The sequence below is a fragment of the Scylla paramamosain genome, chromosome 6 (genome assembly GCF_035594125.1).
Source record: "Scylla paramamosain isolate STU-SP2022 chromosome 6, ASM3559412v1, whole genome shotgun sequence".
Taxonomy (NCBI): domain Eukaryota; kingdom Metazoa; phylum Arthropoda; class Malacostraca; order Decapoda; family Portunidae; genus Scylla; species Scylla paramamosain.
The window spans coordinates 9,827,123-9,845,064 of NC_087156.1; the positions used below are offsets into that span (position 1 = coordinate 9,827,123).

Sequence of the window (17,942 nt, forward strand, 5' to 3'; positions counted from 1 at the left end):
CCAATGTGACTCATCCTACCAGCTCCAAATCTACCACCACCACCACCCCTCTGATCTTGGCAAGGTGAGTGCGTAGCACTTCCCTGGGCTTGACTGACTGACCCTGGCAACTCCAAAAATAATCAACCTGACAGATGTTACAAATGTAACCTGGGGAGCATGGGAGGTGAGTGTGCAGCACCTCCCTACCCTTCCCAGTCTTCCACTAACCTGACTTGAATTATGACTGGGGAGCAGGGGAGGTGAGTGTGCAGCACCTCCCTTCCCTTCCCAGTCTTCCACCAACCTGACTTGAATTATGACTGGGGAGCAGAGGAGGTGAGTGTGCAGCACCTCCTACTTTCTCCACTCTGTCTACCCTACCACCTACCAACTCAGACCATCAAACTGACTGTCTTAGAACAAGAAGAGGAAGCAACGCCATCAGAGGAAGAAGAAGCAGCAGCAGCAGCAACAGCAGCAGCAGCATTACCGCCATCAGAGGAAGAAATCAAGAAAAAGAAGCAGAGAAAAAGAACTGCCACCACTGCTCTTAGAGGAAGAAGCAGCAGCGTCACCGCCATCAGAGGAAGAAACATATATATGTAAACTACGACTGGTCAAATCTCCGTTGGCGCCAGGCAAAGTTCGACCTGTGATGGGCTGTGTTTAGAGAGAGAAATAAAACAGAGTTCCTTGAAAGGAAACTACGCTAACTCAGGGGACTGACTGTGAAAGTGCCAGGCAAGGCTGCTGCTTCAGACATCCACACTTCAACTTCAACAATGCATGCGAGAATGTTGCTGTATTATTCCTCCTATTCCTTCTTCTTTTTCTTCTCCTGCAGAAGACTGTCTTACTACTACGTAATATTTTTTTTCTCATAATTTATTCAATGTTATTATTTTTTTTCAGTATTTCCACCTTTTCTAAATCCATCCACCCTTTAAATTAAATAAATTTAATACATTTATGTACACTTGAGCCTTGGACAACTGATTACAAAAGAATTACGTGAATATTTGACTTTTTTTTCTGTAGTCTTAAAACGCCACATCTCAAACACATGAGGCGCGGGTTGCGTTTGAGTGTACTGTAATATACCAACATAATACATGAATTTGTAATACTTTAATCACAATTTATATCTTTTCATACTAAGCAGTATGGCAACTTACTTCTTCTTCCTCATGACACTGGTCATGTCATGTACACTTCCATGTAGCCAACAATTCTGGGTAACCTTTGAAAAATATCATGCATCCTGGTGTGCACCATGCAACCAGGCTGACTTAACCTACGCCTCTGTAACCTAAGCTGGACACTTGAACAACTATAAATGCATTTTGTCTATCTTAGCTCCTGCAGGGCCGAGGTGGACAGGTGTTTGTCCAGGATGCCTCGTGTTACTTCTCACCGCGTGTTTTATCTGTTGGAGATTATTACACTAAATATGCTGCTGCTGCTGCTGGTGCTGCTGTTGTCGTCGCTGATCTTGCTGCTCTTGTTGGTATTGCTGCTTTTTCCTTCCTTCCACAACAACAACAACAACAAAATTAGCAACTACTACAGTTACTACTTCTACTACTACTACTACTACTACTACTACTACTACTACTACTAGTACTACTACTACTACTACTACTACAACTCCTGCTGCTGCTGCTGCTGCTGCTGCTGTTGCTGTTGCTGCTGCTGTTGTTGCTTCTGCTGCTGCTGCTGCTGCTGCTGCTGCTGCTGCTTCTGCTGCTGCTGCTACTACTGGTGCTTAACTTTACAAAAATCATCACTGTCGTTTTTGCCGTCGTGCGTGCGGTGCCTCTAATCTAATCGTCGTCGTCCTCGTTCTCATCGTCGTCGTCGTAACAGTAGCATCGCCTGTCAGAGTAAAAAGACAGGCTAAAAGAATACCAGAGGTCACAGAGAACTGGAACGGGAAAAAGCACCACATTAATTGTTACCTGTGGAGAACAAAACAAAATATACTGGATACATGACAGAACAACAGCATTTCTTTAATTAACGTGTGTGTGTGTGTGTGTGTGTGTGTGTGTGTGTGTGTGTGTGTGTGTGTGTGTGTGTGTGTGTATGTATGTACTGCGAGGGAGAGTTACATAAAGTTAAAGGACAGCAAAGCAGAAGGCTCTCTCCTCACCCTCCACTCCCTCCGTCATAAGCCGTACAGCAAACAAATCTGAAGTAAATACCTTACTGGGTTAGAGAAGGAAAACCCGAAGGAAAATTTATAGGGAAGAATGAAAATAGATGAAATGAGATGCCCTCATTTCCTGAAGGCAAGGAGTTTTAATCTGTAACAAGACGGCGTTTCAAGTTTTCTACGGTATTGCAAAAAAAAAAAAAAAAAAAAAAAAAAAACCTTGCCAGAAATTAAACACATGTATGGCGCTCCCTTTGACTGCGGTTCAAGCTGGTGGCGGCGACCTGCTGGTGGTGGTGGTGGCGGTGGTGGTGGTGGTGGTGGTGGCGGTGGTGGTGGTGCTGGCGGGGGCGATGGTTGTGGCTGGGAAGTTAACCAATTTAATTTCGTTTTAATTTCTATATATAATTAGTTTTCTCTCTCTCTCTCTCTCTCTCTCTCTCTCTCTCTCTCTCTCTCTCTCTCTCTCTCTCTCTCTCTCTCTCTCTCTCTCTCTCTCTCTCTCTCTCTCTCTCTCCCTCCCTCCCTCCCTCCCTCCCTCCCTCCCTCCCTCCCTCCCTCCCTCCCTCCCTCCTCCTCCCTCCTCCTCTCTCTCTCTCTCTCTCTCTCTCTCTCTCTCTCTCTCTCTCTCTCTCTCTCTCTCTCTCTCTCTCTCTCTCTCTCTCTCTCTCTCTCTATCTATCTATCTATCTCTGTACCTGCCGTGGACAGTAAGCAATTAGTTGTTCTAGTGGCTGTGTTCCTGAAGTAGAAATACTGAAAAGCACACTCCATCTTTTAATTCCCCATCAGCGTGGCTTCCTGATGGGAGGTACGGTAGAGCACACTTTCATTTGTAAGCCAAGGGAAAGTAAGCGTCTTTCCTCCTCAGAGCCTCACTAGCGCCAGGATTAGCTGTGTGCCGGGGAGTGCTGGTGAGCCGTGAGTAATGTTCACTCTTAGATACACGTGCAATGTAATGTATCTCCCTATCATTATTTTTGTTTATTATTTACTATTATTTATTATGTTTATTATATTGATACTTGTTTTTGTCTTCCTTCCTTCCTGCCTGCATGCCTCCTGCCCTCCTAAGGGCCCTATTTTTCATATTATCCTTCCTTCTCTCTCTCTCTCTCTCTCTCTCTCTCTCTCTCTCTCTCTCTCTCTCTCTCTCTCTCTCTCTCTCTCTCTCTCTCTCTCTCTCTCTCTCTCTCGGGAGTTCTTTGATGAATTGCCATGTTTTCATGACTCTCTACCGCTATTTATTGGTCTTTCATCTTTTTATATCCTGCATGAGTCTGCTCCCGGGAATTAGGTATGGTAGTTGTACGGTGATAAATAATATTTCAGTGCGACCTTTGCAATATCTTCCTATATTTATGAAAACTTTCGTTACTGTGAAGTTTGGCTAGAATATTAATATTGTTTTTTTTATGTAAATATTTTTCGTTATATTTGTCCAGCACATTTTTGTTATGCGCGAAGAAAGTAAGTGATCATTTAAATCCCGAACTTTAATTTCATTTGCATAAAGAAGTTTAAATTAGAGAGTGAAATAAAGAAGGACTCCTTAACGTGTGGGAAGTGCCTGCCAACCTACTATGGAGGGTGTGCTGCGCAAATCATGATTGTATAGGAGCGTGATGTAACCTGTTCACACTGATACCACTTACAGACAAGCCTTCAAGTACCTTGGTATTACGTAGTTGTGATTTAAATAATGTGTTGACTTGTTTAGGTAATCATCAGAGAGAGAGAGAGAGACCGGACAGGTAGGCAGGAAGACAGACGGTCAAACAAACAGGCAGGGAGGCAAGCAAGCAAGCAAGGAGGCAGACAGACTAACAGGCTGGGAAAGATGTAGATGGACATGCAAAAAAGAAAGAAAGAAAGCAGGCAGACAGACAGGATGACAGGGAAATAGTCAGCCTGACTTGAAGAGGATAGGCAGGCAAAGAAGCAGGCAGACAGGTAGGCAGGCAAAAATAGAAGGCAAGCAAGCAGACAGAGAAACAGACAAATAGACAGAGGGACAGATGGATGTGCGGGCAGACACAGACATAGACAAAGTAGTTTTAAATAGCGGCAGAAATTAGTATATTTCATTCTAAAGAGTATATTTGTACAATTTTTTTTGTAAAGCACTTTAATAAATATTTTACCGTGCCCTGCACCGAGTACTTAACCAAAAGTCCAACTGAATTAGTCAGTGGGATATTAATACAGCATAATGTTTGCATAATATAAACGTATGCCTCTTCCGTTACTCGTACATTCTTTCGTGATAACAATTACAGTAAGTGAAGAAAATGCATACACAGTGACCTAACTATATTTTTTCTCTCATTGCCTCGTATTTACGGTATGCCATTTTTCAGGCACAATACGTAGTTGTCATTGATTTCCTAAAACTACTAAATATACCAGAAGACAGACCTACTGACCCATACTCGTAAATATTGTTCCACTCGTAATGTTACACCAGACACACACACACACACACACACACACACACACACACACACACACACACACACACACACACACACACACACACACAACATTAATACAAATAGATGTGCTGCAACAAAGCAACATAGATTGGGATGCTCTTTCTTACAAAACATTATAGTGAAGATGTGAGGCAGAGATAAACAGACAGACGCAGACAGACAGATTGATTTAAAACACTTAGTAACATGTACTTGTTCTAAGCAATTCTAAGTGACCATTACTTTCCCGTTCATTCCCATTCATTGAAGCATTTCAGTGTTGAGACGCAAAGGTAGTGTAAGTGTTGAGGCAGCGGTGGTAGTGGCCCCTTCACCTCGCAGCGAGGCAGGAAGGGGAGGCGAGGGACACCAGCAGTGACTGGCCTGAAGGCGCCTTGCGTCCCGCCTCCTCTGTGCGACACTCTCCCTAGATTGCCTTCATCCGTCAATCGCAACATGACTTGTGCTCCTCCTCTTCTGTCTCACTTAACTACCACCTTCATATTCTAGACACACTTTACTTTCCCTCCTGGCTTCAGCTCAAGGTTTTCCAAGGTCAGTTGAATTGCTTGTTTTCTCGGACTGATGCTAACGGCGCTAATCCGCGCATGGCTTAGCAGTGGACTGTCGGCTTTTCTCTCATCCTGGTACACGCGGCGATGGTACCAAGGGAATCATTGTCTTGGCGGAGTGTTAGGGAGGGTGAGGCGAGGCATGGCAGGGTATCTCTTGACTGGAAACCTTAAGTAAGGTAATCTAAGCGAAGTCGAACTGGAAGGTTTGCAATAAAATTAGTGTTGCTGCTCAAGCTGAAGGAGGATTGTTAGGATGTTACTTCTTAGAAAATAGCCTTACTTAGTGAAATATAGTAAAGATGGGTAAAAGAGAGAAGGTGAATTCTACTTGGGAGTGAGATATGGTTTGGGAGAGAGAGAGAGAGAGAGAGAGAGAGAGAGAGAGAGAGAGAGAGAGAGAGAGAGAGAGAGAGAGAGAGAGAGATTCCTTACAGTGAAAGCTTTAAGTTCAGTGAAATAGCATCATTATTCTTCATTGACACTCTTAAGCTGCAGACGCTAGAAAGAAATCAGTCACAACCCAGAAGACATGATATAGAAAAGTAGATTCAACTGTTTCCATATTTTCTCTTGAATATAAAGAACAGATAATAGATTGACAATAACGAAACGATTTACTCGTAAGAGGCTTTGCTTGGGATGAGAGGAGGTTAGGGAGTCCTGTTCTGGAGTGAAGCCGTAAACACTGGTGATGTAGAACTGAAATAAGAATTTGTCTCATCGTTGTCTCGTCAACAGCATTCAGTAACGTTCCTTTATAAACTTAATAAAATCCCACTCTTGTTTTAATACTAAGTAGGATAAACAGAAGCATAAAGTAGAACCGTGCATCTAAATATTTCAAATAAAAGTGTAGTCTTATACATATTAGTCTAAGTGGACCCAAGTTGAAAGTAACTGATGTGTATGACTGTATAAAGAACTTTTCAGCCAATGAATGTACAGTATCTCCGAAAACTATCTTTAAAGTGTGGCGCGAACTGTGGCATAATGAACAATACGAAACCCGCTGCCTGATCAAGTGTCGGTAAGGTTAGTGTGCAGGGCTACCAATTGTCACTGGCGTCATCACCAAACGTGTCAAATATTATCGTCCATTGTGTCAGAATGTAGAGCTCTATAAAATAAAGATAATTTGGTAGCTACTGTACAATATCCACTTGGAGAGAGAAAGGGACAGATACCGTCAAAACATCCATCCCACCACACTCTCAGCTCCGGTTAATGCTCTGCCACCTCGAGCAGCAGCCACGCAGATTTACAGATTGCTGGAAAAAAAAAAGAAAGGTAATTGTGGTAGCTATACCTTTGTTGTTCCTTCTATAGTGCAGAGCCGCGTGTAGTGACTGTAGTCTCCTGAGTGCCTTAAAGAGGATCCTAGCTATAAATAATTTGGTAAATCTGACGGACACTGTCAAGAAGCTTTTCTCGGATACTGTGTGTTTGTGTGTGTGTGTGTGTGTGTGTGTGTGTGTGTATGTGTATGTGTATGTATGTGTGTGTGTGTTTGTGTTTGTGTGTGTGTGTGTGTGTGTGTGTGTGTGTGTGTGTGTGTGTGTGTGTGTGTGTGTGTCTGTGTATCTGTCTCTCAGTGAGTCATTCCACGTGCTGGTGGCACCTTCATTAACAACCAAAGGCTCATTGACATAAAATATTATTGCAGAGAAGCAGATCAACATAAAAATGCTCGCACAGTCTGATGGGGCCGAGTCTTACGACCACAGAATACCTCGAACCTGCTATTCTTTATATTGATAGTTCTGGAGAGAGAGAGAGAGAGAGAGAGAGAGAGAGAGAGAGAGAGAGAGAGAGAGAGAGAGAGAGAGAGAGAGAGAGAGAGAGAGAGAGAGAGAGAGAGAGAGAGAGAGAGAGACGAAGCTGATATGATGGATCAATTAATACGATTATGAGCATCGGATCCCATGAAGGGCGACTAGAGGGCCAGGAGAGGGTAAGGTACTCACACAAGCCCTTATGTAGGGGAAGTACTGGAGGCTTGGAATAAACTCTATGAAACCAGATGTACTGGAGTTTTCATTACAACTGTTTGTTGTTATTATTATTATTATTATTATTATTACTATTATTATTATTATTATTGTTATTATTATTGTTATTATTATTGTTATTATTTTAGCAGCCCTTAACAGTCAAGGCATTTGATAGTCATTCCTATGCAGAGATAAATGATGGGAGAGAGAGAGAGAGAGAGAGAGAGAGAGAGAGAGAGAGAGAGAGAGAGAGAGAGAGAGAGAGAGAGAGAGAGAGAGAGAGAGAGAGAGAGAGAGAGAAAGTGTAAATAAAATTATTTTTGCATAGAAAGTTTATAAGCGGCTTAAATACTCCGAGGGCTCGCGAGTCTCAAGTGTGAGTAGCGAATAAAAAGACCCCTCACCTGGGTGTTCATTAGCATGCCTTCATCAGACGTGTGATTACTCGTGTGTTCAGACGACGGGAGATTGAATTACACGTCGTTAATGCTTTTAATGAGGATATGTATTTATATGTTTGTTTATTAGCTGGTCATCTCCAGCCTAACATCTGGAGCTTCATTACATTATGTTCCAGGGAAAATATGAGTAAATCGTGTGAGTCTTGCCGTGGTAGGAAAGACGACCTCCTGCGGGACCTTATCAAAAGAGCGTCTGACATTGGTTTGGTAAGCGACGAGACAAAAAAAAAAAAAAATAGGATGCGTTTGGTAATGCGTATATAGGAATAATATTGCCAGCGTAAAACTAACTTGGCTTTGCAGTGAGGCTTTTGTATTCAGATGACCGCATGAACTGAAATATGTAGACACAATATACGCAGGTCCTGTGAAAGGTATCACACTAAATGTATTGCTTCATCCAGACGAGTTAGCAGCACAAGCATGAAGGAGGGTCGATCTCACAGGTGTTTGCTTTTGTTGAGATCCTTACCAAGAAGCGGTGACATCCAGAACCAACAGCAACTACGATATCTGTGTGGTCTGTGGAGCCTTTCTTGTTGTTGTTGTTGTTGTTTTGTTGTGTATGAGGTTACAGAGAACACCCTGTGTCCTCGCAGTAACCACACGAAAAGGCAGGTATCTTACTAGGAGTGGTCAGGGAGTTGTTGTTGTTGTTGTTGTTGTTGTTATCAGAACCACAAACGGAGGAAGGTGGATGTGTTGTATTACTGAACAACAAATAAAGAAAGAAGAATAGATGAGTCAGGCCACCTTGGCAGAGATACTCAAAAGGGACTTTCATGTTTTGTGCCGTGAATACTTTTTATGGCTAGACTGAAGTGGTACTTATTATTTTCTAAGTATATCCTTGCTGTTGTTTTTAGGTTTGTACCGCTGAATGTTGAGAAGCTTTGCATTTAATATTTTTGCTTCTTTTTATTTTCTTATTTGATCTTGTTATATATGTAATTGTGCTTGTTCGTTTTATTTTGTTGCAACTGTTGTGCATATTTAACATTCTTAGCGTTTCAAGTGTGTTCTGTTTTCAGTGTTGTTTTTCATGTATCCATGTGTTCTTGCTTGAAGGAATTTGACACATTTTATTCATGACATTTCTTCAGTATTTATTCTCTCCTTTTTTGTTCATGTGTATGTTGTAACTCATGCAGTAAAGGATTTGTGGTGGTTCTGTTCATGATGCTTCATTTTTAGCTCTTTTTAGAATAGTCAAGCTGCATCACTTTCTCATGTGGATGTTTTGATATTTTCAGGAAAGGATGGCAGGTGGTGCCGCGGTGAACACTGCCAACACGTGCAGGAGGAAAGTGAGTACCTGCTTCATTACATCATGTGCACTCTGTTTGGAACTCACTGTTAAACTTTTTTTTTTCCATGTCAACCGAAACCTGTCACTGTTGCCTGCCTTTCTCCTGTCAGCTTCCAACGAATATATGAAGGAAAGAAAGGATGTGCTTCCATGGTATCGTGTCAGTAGTATTATCCATTGAAGGATTAGTTTAAGCCTTTTTCCAAAGCGTTGTTTTTTGTCTCCCATTTTTCTGTCTTCCCAGGGTATATATATGAAAGAAGAAAGAATGTAAATTTAGTCTATAATGTTCATTGCAACATCTTACAGGGAAAAAGTCCTTTGAGGATTAACCGAATCTTTTTCAAAATTATATTTTTTGTATTTCAGTCTTCGTGTGCTTATTTTAGTGTATGCATAGAGAAAGAAAGGATACGAAATCATATATTTTCTTTTTGTTATAAATATTTACTTGGAGATTCAGTTGAAACCTAACAATTAGCTATCATTTTTGCGTTCATATTTTTTTTCGTATATATCTTTTGTATGTACGAATATGTGAGTGAAGAAAGGAAAGATGCAATTACAAAAAAACATTCCAAAATAACAGGAATATTCTTTTGAGGACTTTTTAGGTAACAAATATCAGATTTTCTAATTTATCCGTTTATTTATCCTTTACTGTGTTTTACCGTTATGTAGATTAATATTTTGCATGTTATGATAAAGTCTCCTTGGAAACTATTACTGTAACACATTTAATTTAGTGTGAATTTGATTTCCACGTAAAAAAATAAATAAATAAAAAAAATAAATAAATAAAATGAAAATAATATAATATAAAATATTTCCTTTTATGGAGAAAACACATTTACATTTTCTTTGTTCAATGGGGAGTTTTCAGAACTAGTGGTTGTCACCAGGTGGCAGCACAGACACAAATTCTTCTCTCACATACAAGCAATATCAGATATACCTACAGTGTTATTCTATTTACATGAAGATGCAATGGCCTTATATAATATATTTTTCTACGTAATCCCTTCTAAGTGGTAACACAAGTAAAATGAAACTCTTTTCATGAACAAATGTATATAAGTTGATTTTCTAGTGAATCGGCATTTAGATTTATTTGGTCATCTTAAGATTTCCAAATGAATACACTCTTGATAGGAAACGTCTTAATCTAGACGACAGTAAACATAAAGGCAACATGTCTGTGACAGTCAAAAGTCCAAATTACATAGATCTCCTTCCTAGTTTATGGAAACGGCAATTTTAATAAAAAAAAATGGCAACTCGAGTGTCCTGGCGATAGTAATGCTGTATCTCTAACCAAAACAAACACCTGACTCGGCAGCGCTGGTTGAACTTAAGAAACACGTCGTCGGACATGAAGTTGAATGTTGCTGCGGTGCCAATCTCCACTACGCCCTAAGCAATGGATTACGGCAGCTGGACACTACAGCAGCAGCAGGATCGCCTGAGAGATGTTTGTTTTGGTTCTCGATTACTTTGCCTTGTCGCTCGCTTCGTGAGAAGGATGCTAAAATACCCAGAAAAAAAAAAAAACTAGAGCCATATATCACGATGTAACTGAGTAGGTTGTGTCATACTATATAGTACAGTGTGATTTTTTTTACTTTTTTCATTGTCCAAATCAATAGTTTTTATACTTGTAATATGATTTATTTAGAAAATGTTAGCAGCTTACTCGATAATCACAAAAAAAAAAAAAAAAAAATGATAATAATTTGACCACATTCTCTCAATATTATCCATACCGGATATTGAAAAGTCGATACGTCATTTCAATAGTATCATGATGATCAGTGTTCTATGCATCTTTACGCACCTGGGATTTACTACAACAATATTTTAGCTCTCTTTCCTACTGTTAGATGAGCAGCAACGACATCTAGCGATTTAGCTCCGAAAATTTCCCATTAGTATTGATATTATTTTTAACTCTGATTTCCCGGGAAGCGTTACCACCTTGATATTTGTGACCTAATCTAAGATAACTTTTTTAGCGTCATAACCTTTGTTGCAGCTTTATTCAAGTAAAATCAAAGAGAGGAAAGCTTGTATTGTTCTGTGAAGTGTTGTTATTTGTCTGTGTGTGTGTTGATTGTCACCTTGAAAAGTCAAGGTGACGTGGGCCTTGATGACTAGAGCCGGCCCACACTATTTGTCTCCCTTTTTTTTAGAGGCTCGTCGTTGTAGATTTCTGAAAATATTAGTTTCATCACTTTTTTTATTTTCCTTGTCATCGAATGAAAGAAAATTTATGATTTTTTTTTTATCATATCGTAACGTATTGAATAACTTTGGAGGGATTATTCCCCTAGCAGAGCAAGGTGGTTCTATTTTTGTTACCGCACCGCACACTATTTTTGTACACCCCACCGCTCCCGCCTGACCCTGGAGGGTACAACGATGATTTGGCCAGGAGCACCTTTTGGTGCCCATCGCATATAAAAATTTCGATTTCAGTTTCGGAAACACTTCTTAGTTGTTAACTTTTGAAGGCGTCTCTTTCTTATTTTATGTAATTTCTTCGTCAGACTCATCTTTTTTTGCATGTTTCGACTTATCGACATTTGGGCGAAGGTGTCTGCCTGGTAACTCTTGCAACTATCGCCTCATCACTACAGATCGAGCTGGAGGGCGCAAAATACGCGAATTATTTGCCATAACTCACTTCATATACGGGATAGCCAGTCTTGGTTGACACCATCAGACTCACACTTTTTTTTCTTTTTGTTTTGAGGGTTTAACACAGTCCTCTGATTTTGTGTTTGTCTTGTCGGATGCAGCAGCAGCGGGACCTTTTTCCTTTCTCGCGGCCAGACGACGAGGACTGGCTTTTTGCTGCTCCTCCTGACACACTCACAATTTACCGGTGAGTGACGGGGACGGAGCTGTTTTTGTAGCGCAGTGCACGTCCTTCCATTTTTAGGTTTACATTTAAGTGACGCCTGTCATGCTTGCCTATGTTATTCCATGTGCATGTAAGGTAAGGCTGCTTGACAAAGTGTCTGACTCACTGCAGACACTTGCTTTATGCTGTACTGTAACAAACAAGTAATTTTTCAATGTAAAGGAAACAGTGAGTCACAAAAGTGCCTCTCAATACGATGTGGTAATGAAAAGTAGAATTTGAAATAAATAGATATTAAATAAGTGAATAAATAAATAAATAAATAAATGGATGAATTAATGCATACCCTAGAGAACATTTCATACCTACTGAGCTTACCATAGCAAATACACTGATGTGCTACAAAAAAATGCACACAAGTATATGAAGATGGAAAAAAATGGGGAAGTCTGTCTTGTGTTGTTATTTCTATGGTTACTGCTCTTCTGAATTTGCCATCAGCATGCGTCTCTCCTTCCCCACGCTGACGCTACACAAGACTTTCACTTTTTTCCGTTCCCTTTCAGTAGTCCAGGAGTTAAGCAATATCTTCATTTTTTCATCCCCTTCATTGGTAAACTCTGGAATTCTCAGCCTGTTTCTGTTTTTTCCCCTTCCTGTGACTAGTTGTTTTAAGAGTACTGAGGCACTTCAAGAAACATATTTAGATTTTTTATTATTGACTTTTTTTTCCTCTCTTTTTTTTTTGTCTGTATGTATGGAAGCGGCAACTAAAAAGATATTTTTTTGTTCCTCTGTTTGCCATTCGCCAAGAAGATATGAGAGTGTGAGTATAAGTAGTGGCTATATGCAAATGTTAAAATACCATTTTATACTGACTAAATTCAAGATGTATTGCATTGTTTACTGAAGTGTTTCAAGTTGAGCCGTCCGATATCTTTTGCATCTAATTGATTTTTTGTTCGGCTATTTTAATTTTTATTTCCAAAATGCAGTTCCATGTTTTAAGAAGCATAAAGGACTGGAGAAAAATAAAGCTTTCCTGAAATGTAATAGGGGAATGTTATTAACAGTGGTAGTAGTAGTAGTAGTAGTAGTAGTAGTAGTAGTAGTAGTAGTAGTAGTAGTTGTTGTTGTTGTTGTTGTTGTTGTTTTTGGTGGTGGTGGTGGTGTTGTTGTTGTTGTTGTAAAGAGCATGATTATCAGCTGGAGTGACACCAATTCAATTTTTCTACTATTTATATTTTCTTACTATTATTTCCACACCTTGTCAATCCACGCAAGGGAAAAAAAAAAAACGTATATTAAAAAAAGTGAGAGGCAAGACCACCCAAGTGAAACACGCCATGCTTTCTCCATAGACTTCACGTGTTTCCTGCCGCGCTTCCTGCCTGATGATTATACAGTCTTACGCTGGAGGCGCTTAATGTGGTGCATTTGTATGAAAGAATTTACTTTTTGCCTTGAATCTCTCTCTCTCTCTCTCTCTCTCTCTCTCTCTCTCTCTCTCTCTCTCTCTCTCTCTCTCTCTCTCTCTCTCTCTCTCTCTCTCTCTCTCTCTCTCTCTCTCTCTCTCTCTCTCTCTCTCTCAGTGACGTGCATGGGTGTGGGTGTCGAGAGGAGAGCAAACGGCCAAATGTACGGCGACGGGCTAGTGTTTGCATGCGCCGCGTGGGGCGTGCAGTTTGTATGTAAAAGAGGAAGGCAAGTGGTCGGGCGGGGACAAGGAGGAGGAGGAGGAGGAGGAGGAGGCGTAGCGTAGCGTGGTCTGGATGGCGTGCAGGATTATGTGACGCTCAGAGGCAGCTTCCCTACACTGTAAGCTTCTATTAGAGTGAGCCACGTGACGGGGTGCGCTCTCAGGGTGATTGCTTGTATTCTATGTAGCATGGCGGGGCTGTGGCACTCCCTGCAGGTTATTGGCTCAGGAGGGTGAGGTAATGTCGGATGATAGTCTGGTACTCTGCTGTGGGTGATGAGTTGTGTTTGTAATGATACAGCGCCTAAAGTTTGTTAAAGTGATGCAGCTTGTAGAGCATAAATACAGTGACATCATCACCACTATTGTCTCTCCCTTTACGCTGTGACGGAATGATGTAGTTGTGGTGATGTAGTCTGAGATAATGATGTACACTAATAACACACACACCCTTCACTCAAAAAATTTTAAAATCATGGCGACTCCTACACCAGCCTCGGAGTCCCCATCTGGGGAGGGGACCATAAATGTCCCCAGGTCAGACTGCCTTTCCGTCGACGACCGTAAGTGTCTTGACACCCCCCTCAACTTTTTCTTCATTAACTTCTGCAACATTCGCGGTCTAAGATCTAATTTTCAATCTGTAGAACACCACCTCTCCTCTTCTAAACCTCATCTTCTTTTCCTCACTGAAACTCAGGTGTCTGAGGCAACTGACAGTAGCCCCTTTTCTGTTCCCTCCTACTTTCTCTATCCTCATTTTCGATCCAAAGCTGGATGCTGCGTTTATGTGCGCAATGACTTATCCTGCTCTCGTGCCCACGCTCTTGAATCTTCCGAGTTTTCCACCATCTGGCTTCGACTACAGAGTCATTCTCATACTAAATTTATCTGTGCTGTATACCTCTCTCCTAACTCCTCTGACTATAAGAAATTCTTTGACTACTTAACTTCCAAAGTGGAGCACATTCTGACCCTCTTCCCTTTTGCAGAGATCTCCATTCTTGGAGACTTCAATGTTCACCACCAGCTTTGGCTTTCCTCTCCCTTCACTGACCATCCTGGTGAACTAGCCTACAACTTTGCTATCCTCCATGACCTAGAGCAATTGGTGCAACACCCTACTCGTATTCCTGACCGTCTTGGAGATACGCCCAACATTCTTGACCTTTTCCTGACCTCTAATCCTTCTGCTTATGCTGTCACCCTTTCTTCTCCGTTGGGTTCCTCCGATCACAATCTCATATCTTTATCTTGTCCTATCACTCCAATCCCTCCTCAGGATCCCCCTAAGCGAAAGGTGCCTCTGGCGTTTTGCCTCTGCTAGTTGGGGGGACCTGAGGCGGTATTTTGCTGATTTTCCTTGGAATGACTACTGCTTCCGTGTCAGAGACCCGTCTTTGTGTGCTGAGCGCATAACAGAGGTGATAGTGTCTGGCATGGAGGCGTACATTCCTCACTCTTTCTCGTCCTAAACCTTCTAAACCTTGGTTTAACACAGCTTGTTCTCGTGCTATACATGATAGAGAGGTGGCCCACAAAAGGTACTTAAGCCTTCCTTCACCAGAATCTCATGCACTTTATATTTCTGCCCGGAACCATGCCAAGTCTGTTCTCCAACTAGCCAAAAACTCCTTCATTAACAGAAAATGTCAAAACCTTTCAAGATCTAACTCCCCTCGTGATTTCTGGCATCTAGCCAAAAATATCTCCAATAACTTTGCTTCTTCTTCTTTCCCTCCTCTACTTCAACCAGATGGCACCACTGCTATCACATCTATTTCTAAAGCTGAACTCTTTGCTCAAACCTTTGCTAAAAACTCTACCTTGGACGATTCTGGGCTTGTTCCTCCCTCTCCTCCACCCTCTGACTACTTCATGCCTCGTCATTAAAATTCTTCGTAATGATGTTTTCCATGCCCTCGCTGGCCTAAACCCTCAGAAGGCTTATGGACCTGATGGGGTCCCTCCTATTGTTCTCCGAAACTGTGCCTCCGTGCTTGCACCTTGCCTAGTCAAACTCTTTCAGCTCTGTCTGTCAACATCTACCTTTCCTTCTTGCTGGAAGTTTGCCTACATTCAACCTGTTCCTAAAAAGGGTGACCGCTCTAATCCCTCAAACTACCGTCCTATTGCTTTAATTTCCTGCTTATCTAAAGTTTTTGAATCTATCCTCAACAGGAAGATTCTTAAACATCTATCACTTCACAACCTTCTATCTGATCGCCAGTATGGGTTCCGTCAAGGACGCTCTACTGGTGATCTTCTGGCTTTCCTTACTGAGTCTTGGTCATCCTCTTTTAGAGACTTTGGTGAAACTTTTGCTGTTGCCTTGGACATATCAAAAGCCTTTGATAGAGTCTGGCACAAAGCTTTGATTTCCAAACTACCCTCCTACGGTTTCTATCCTTCTCTCTGTAACTTCATCTCAAGTTTCCTTTCTGACCGTTCTATTGCTGCTGTGGTAGACGGTCACTGTTCTTCTCCTAAATCTATTAACTGTGGTGTTCCTCAGGGTTCTGTCCTGTCACCCACTCTCTTCTTATTATTCATTAATGATCTTCTAAACCAAACTTCTTGTCCTATCCACTCCTATGCTGATGATACCACCCTGCACTTTTCCACGTCTTTTCATAGACGTCCAACCCTTCAGGAGGTAAACATATCACGCAGGGAAGCCACAGAACGCCTGACTTCTGATCTTTCTAAAATTTCTGATTGGGGCAGAGCAAACTTGGTATTGTTCAATGCCTCAAAAACTCAATTCCTCCATCTATCAACTCGACACAATCTTCCAGACAAACTATCCCCTCTTCTTCAATGACACTCAACTGTCCCCCTCTTCTACACTGAACATCCTCGGTCTGTCCTTTACTTATAATCTGAACTGGAAACTTCACATCTCATCTCTAGCTAAAACGGCTTCTATGAAGTTAGGTGTTCTGAGACGTCTCCGCCAGTTTTTCTCACCCCCCCAGCTGCTAACTCTGTACAAGGGCCTTATCCGTCCATGTATGGAGTATGCTTCACATGTCTGGGGGGGTTCCACTCATACTGCTGTTCTAGACAGGGTGGAATCAAAAGCTTTTCGTCTCATCAACTCCTCTCCTCTAACTGACTGTCTTCAGCCCTCTCTCTCACCGCCGCAATGTTGCATCTCTTGCTGTCTTCTACCGCTATTTTCATGCTAACTGCTCTTCTGATCTTGCTAACTGCATGCCTCCCCTCCTTCCGCGGCCTCGCTGCACAAGACTTTCTTCTTTCTCTCACTCCTATTCTGTCCACCTCTCTAACGCAAGAGTTAACCAGTATTCTCAATCATTCATCCCTTTCTCTGGTAAACTCTGGAACTCCTTGCCTGCTTCTGTATTTCCACCTTCCTATGACTTGAATTCCTTCAAGAGGGAGGTTTCAAGACACTTATCCACCAATTTTTGACCACTGCTTTGACCCTTTTAGGGACTGGCATTTCAGTGGGCATTTTTTTTATTAGATTTTTGTTGCCCTTGGCCAGTATCCTTCCTACATAAAAAAAAAAAAACAAAAAGAATAAATAAATAAAAATCCCAGTAATATCAACAGATCCATTTTTGTGAAAGGTTCAGTGTTTCCTCCATTACTTTGTTTATCTTCAGCATTTCCACTTTATGTTTACTTAACTTGACAAGTGTGTTCCACGAAAAAATAAATAAGTAAAAAAAAAATAAAATATATATAATATATATATATATATATATAAATATATATATATATATATATATATATATATATATTATATATATATATATATATTATATATCATTTTATACTCCTTCTTCATATCTTGAAAAGAAAAGAAAATAAAAAGAAAAGAAAAAAATATCATACTGTTGTTATATTCCTTTTTCATATCCTCAACACAGAGAACAATTTTTAACAATAAATTAGGGGTAAACTTTAGCCCTCACCTCCTCCGTCTCCTTTTAATTTGTCTGTAGAAAGGAAAAAATCTAAGTTCTTTTTCATATTTTCATTCATATAGACCTTTTTTTTTGTCTTTAATAATGTATAGGGATTAAAACATAGCCTCACTTCCTCTATCTCCTTTTTGCCGTGATATGTTTTGACCCTAACAACGCTGGTATGGTCCGCCTGCCCCCTCTTGCCCGCCCCCTTCCCCCTGACAGACCCGCGTGTGGCCGTGGAGTGTGGCTCCCAAATGGTCATCCAGTATTGCTCTTAAAAATGATCCCGTGATGCGTCTACAGAATGGTTGCTTAAGGTGTGTTGCTGGGGGTGGGGGGTGGGGGGAAGGGGACTGATGTGGCTCTTTGGCCTAGAATGCTTTCTCTCTCTCTCTCTCTCTCTCTCTCTCTCTCTCTCTCCTCTCTCTCTCTCTCTCTCTCTCTCTCTCTCTCTCTCTCTCTCTCTCTCTCTCTCTCTCTCTTCTCTCT

The 17,942-nt window shown here is 41.2% G+C and overlaps 1 protein-coding gene across 13 annotated transcripts in view; it reads left to right on the top strand.

The window, feature by feature from the left end:
- LOC135101293 (circumsporozoite protein-like) overlaps window positions 1-17,942 on the top strand; it is a 277,378-nt gene that overhangs the window by 177,929 nt on the left and 81,507 nt on the right. For 11 of the 13 annotated variants that reach the window (XM_064005020.1, XM_064005025.1, XM_064005024.1 and 8 more), the window contains one exon: window positions 8,892-8,945. The exons of the other annotated variants lie outside the window; for them this stretch is intronic. In XM_064005020.1, the coding sequence (XP_063861090.1) occupies window positions 8,892-8,945 (54 nt within the window). The remainder of the gene's footprint in view (window positions 1-8,891; window positions 8,946-17,942) is intronic. 13 annotated transcript variants of the gene reach the window in all.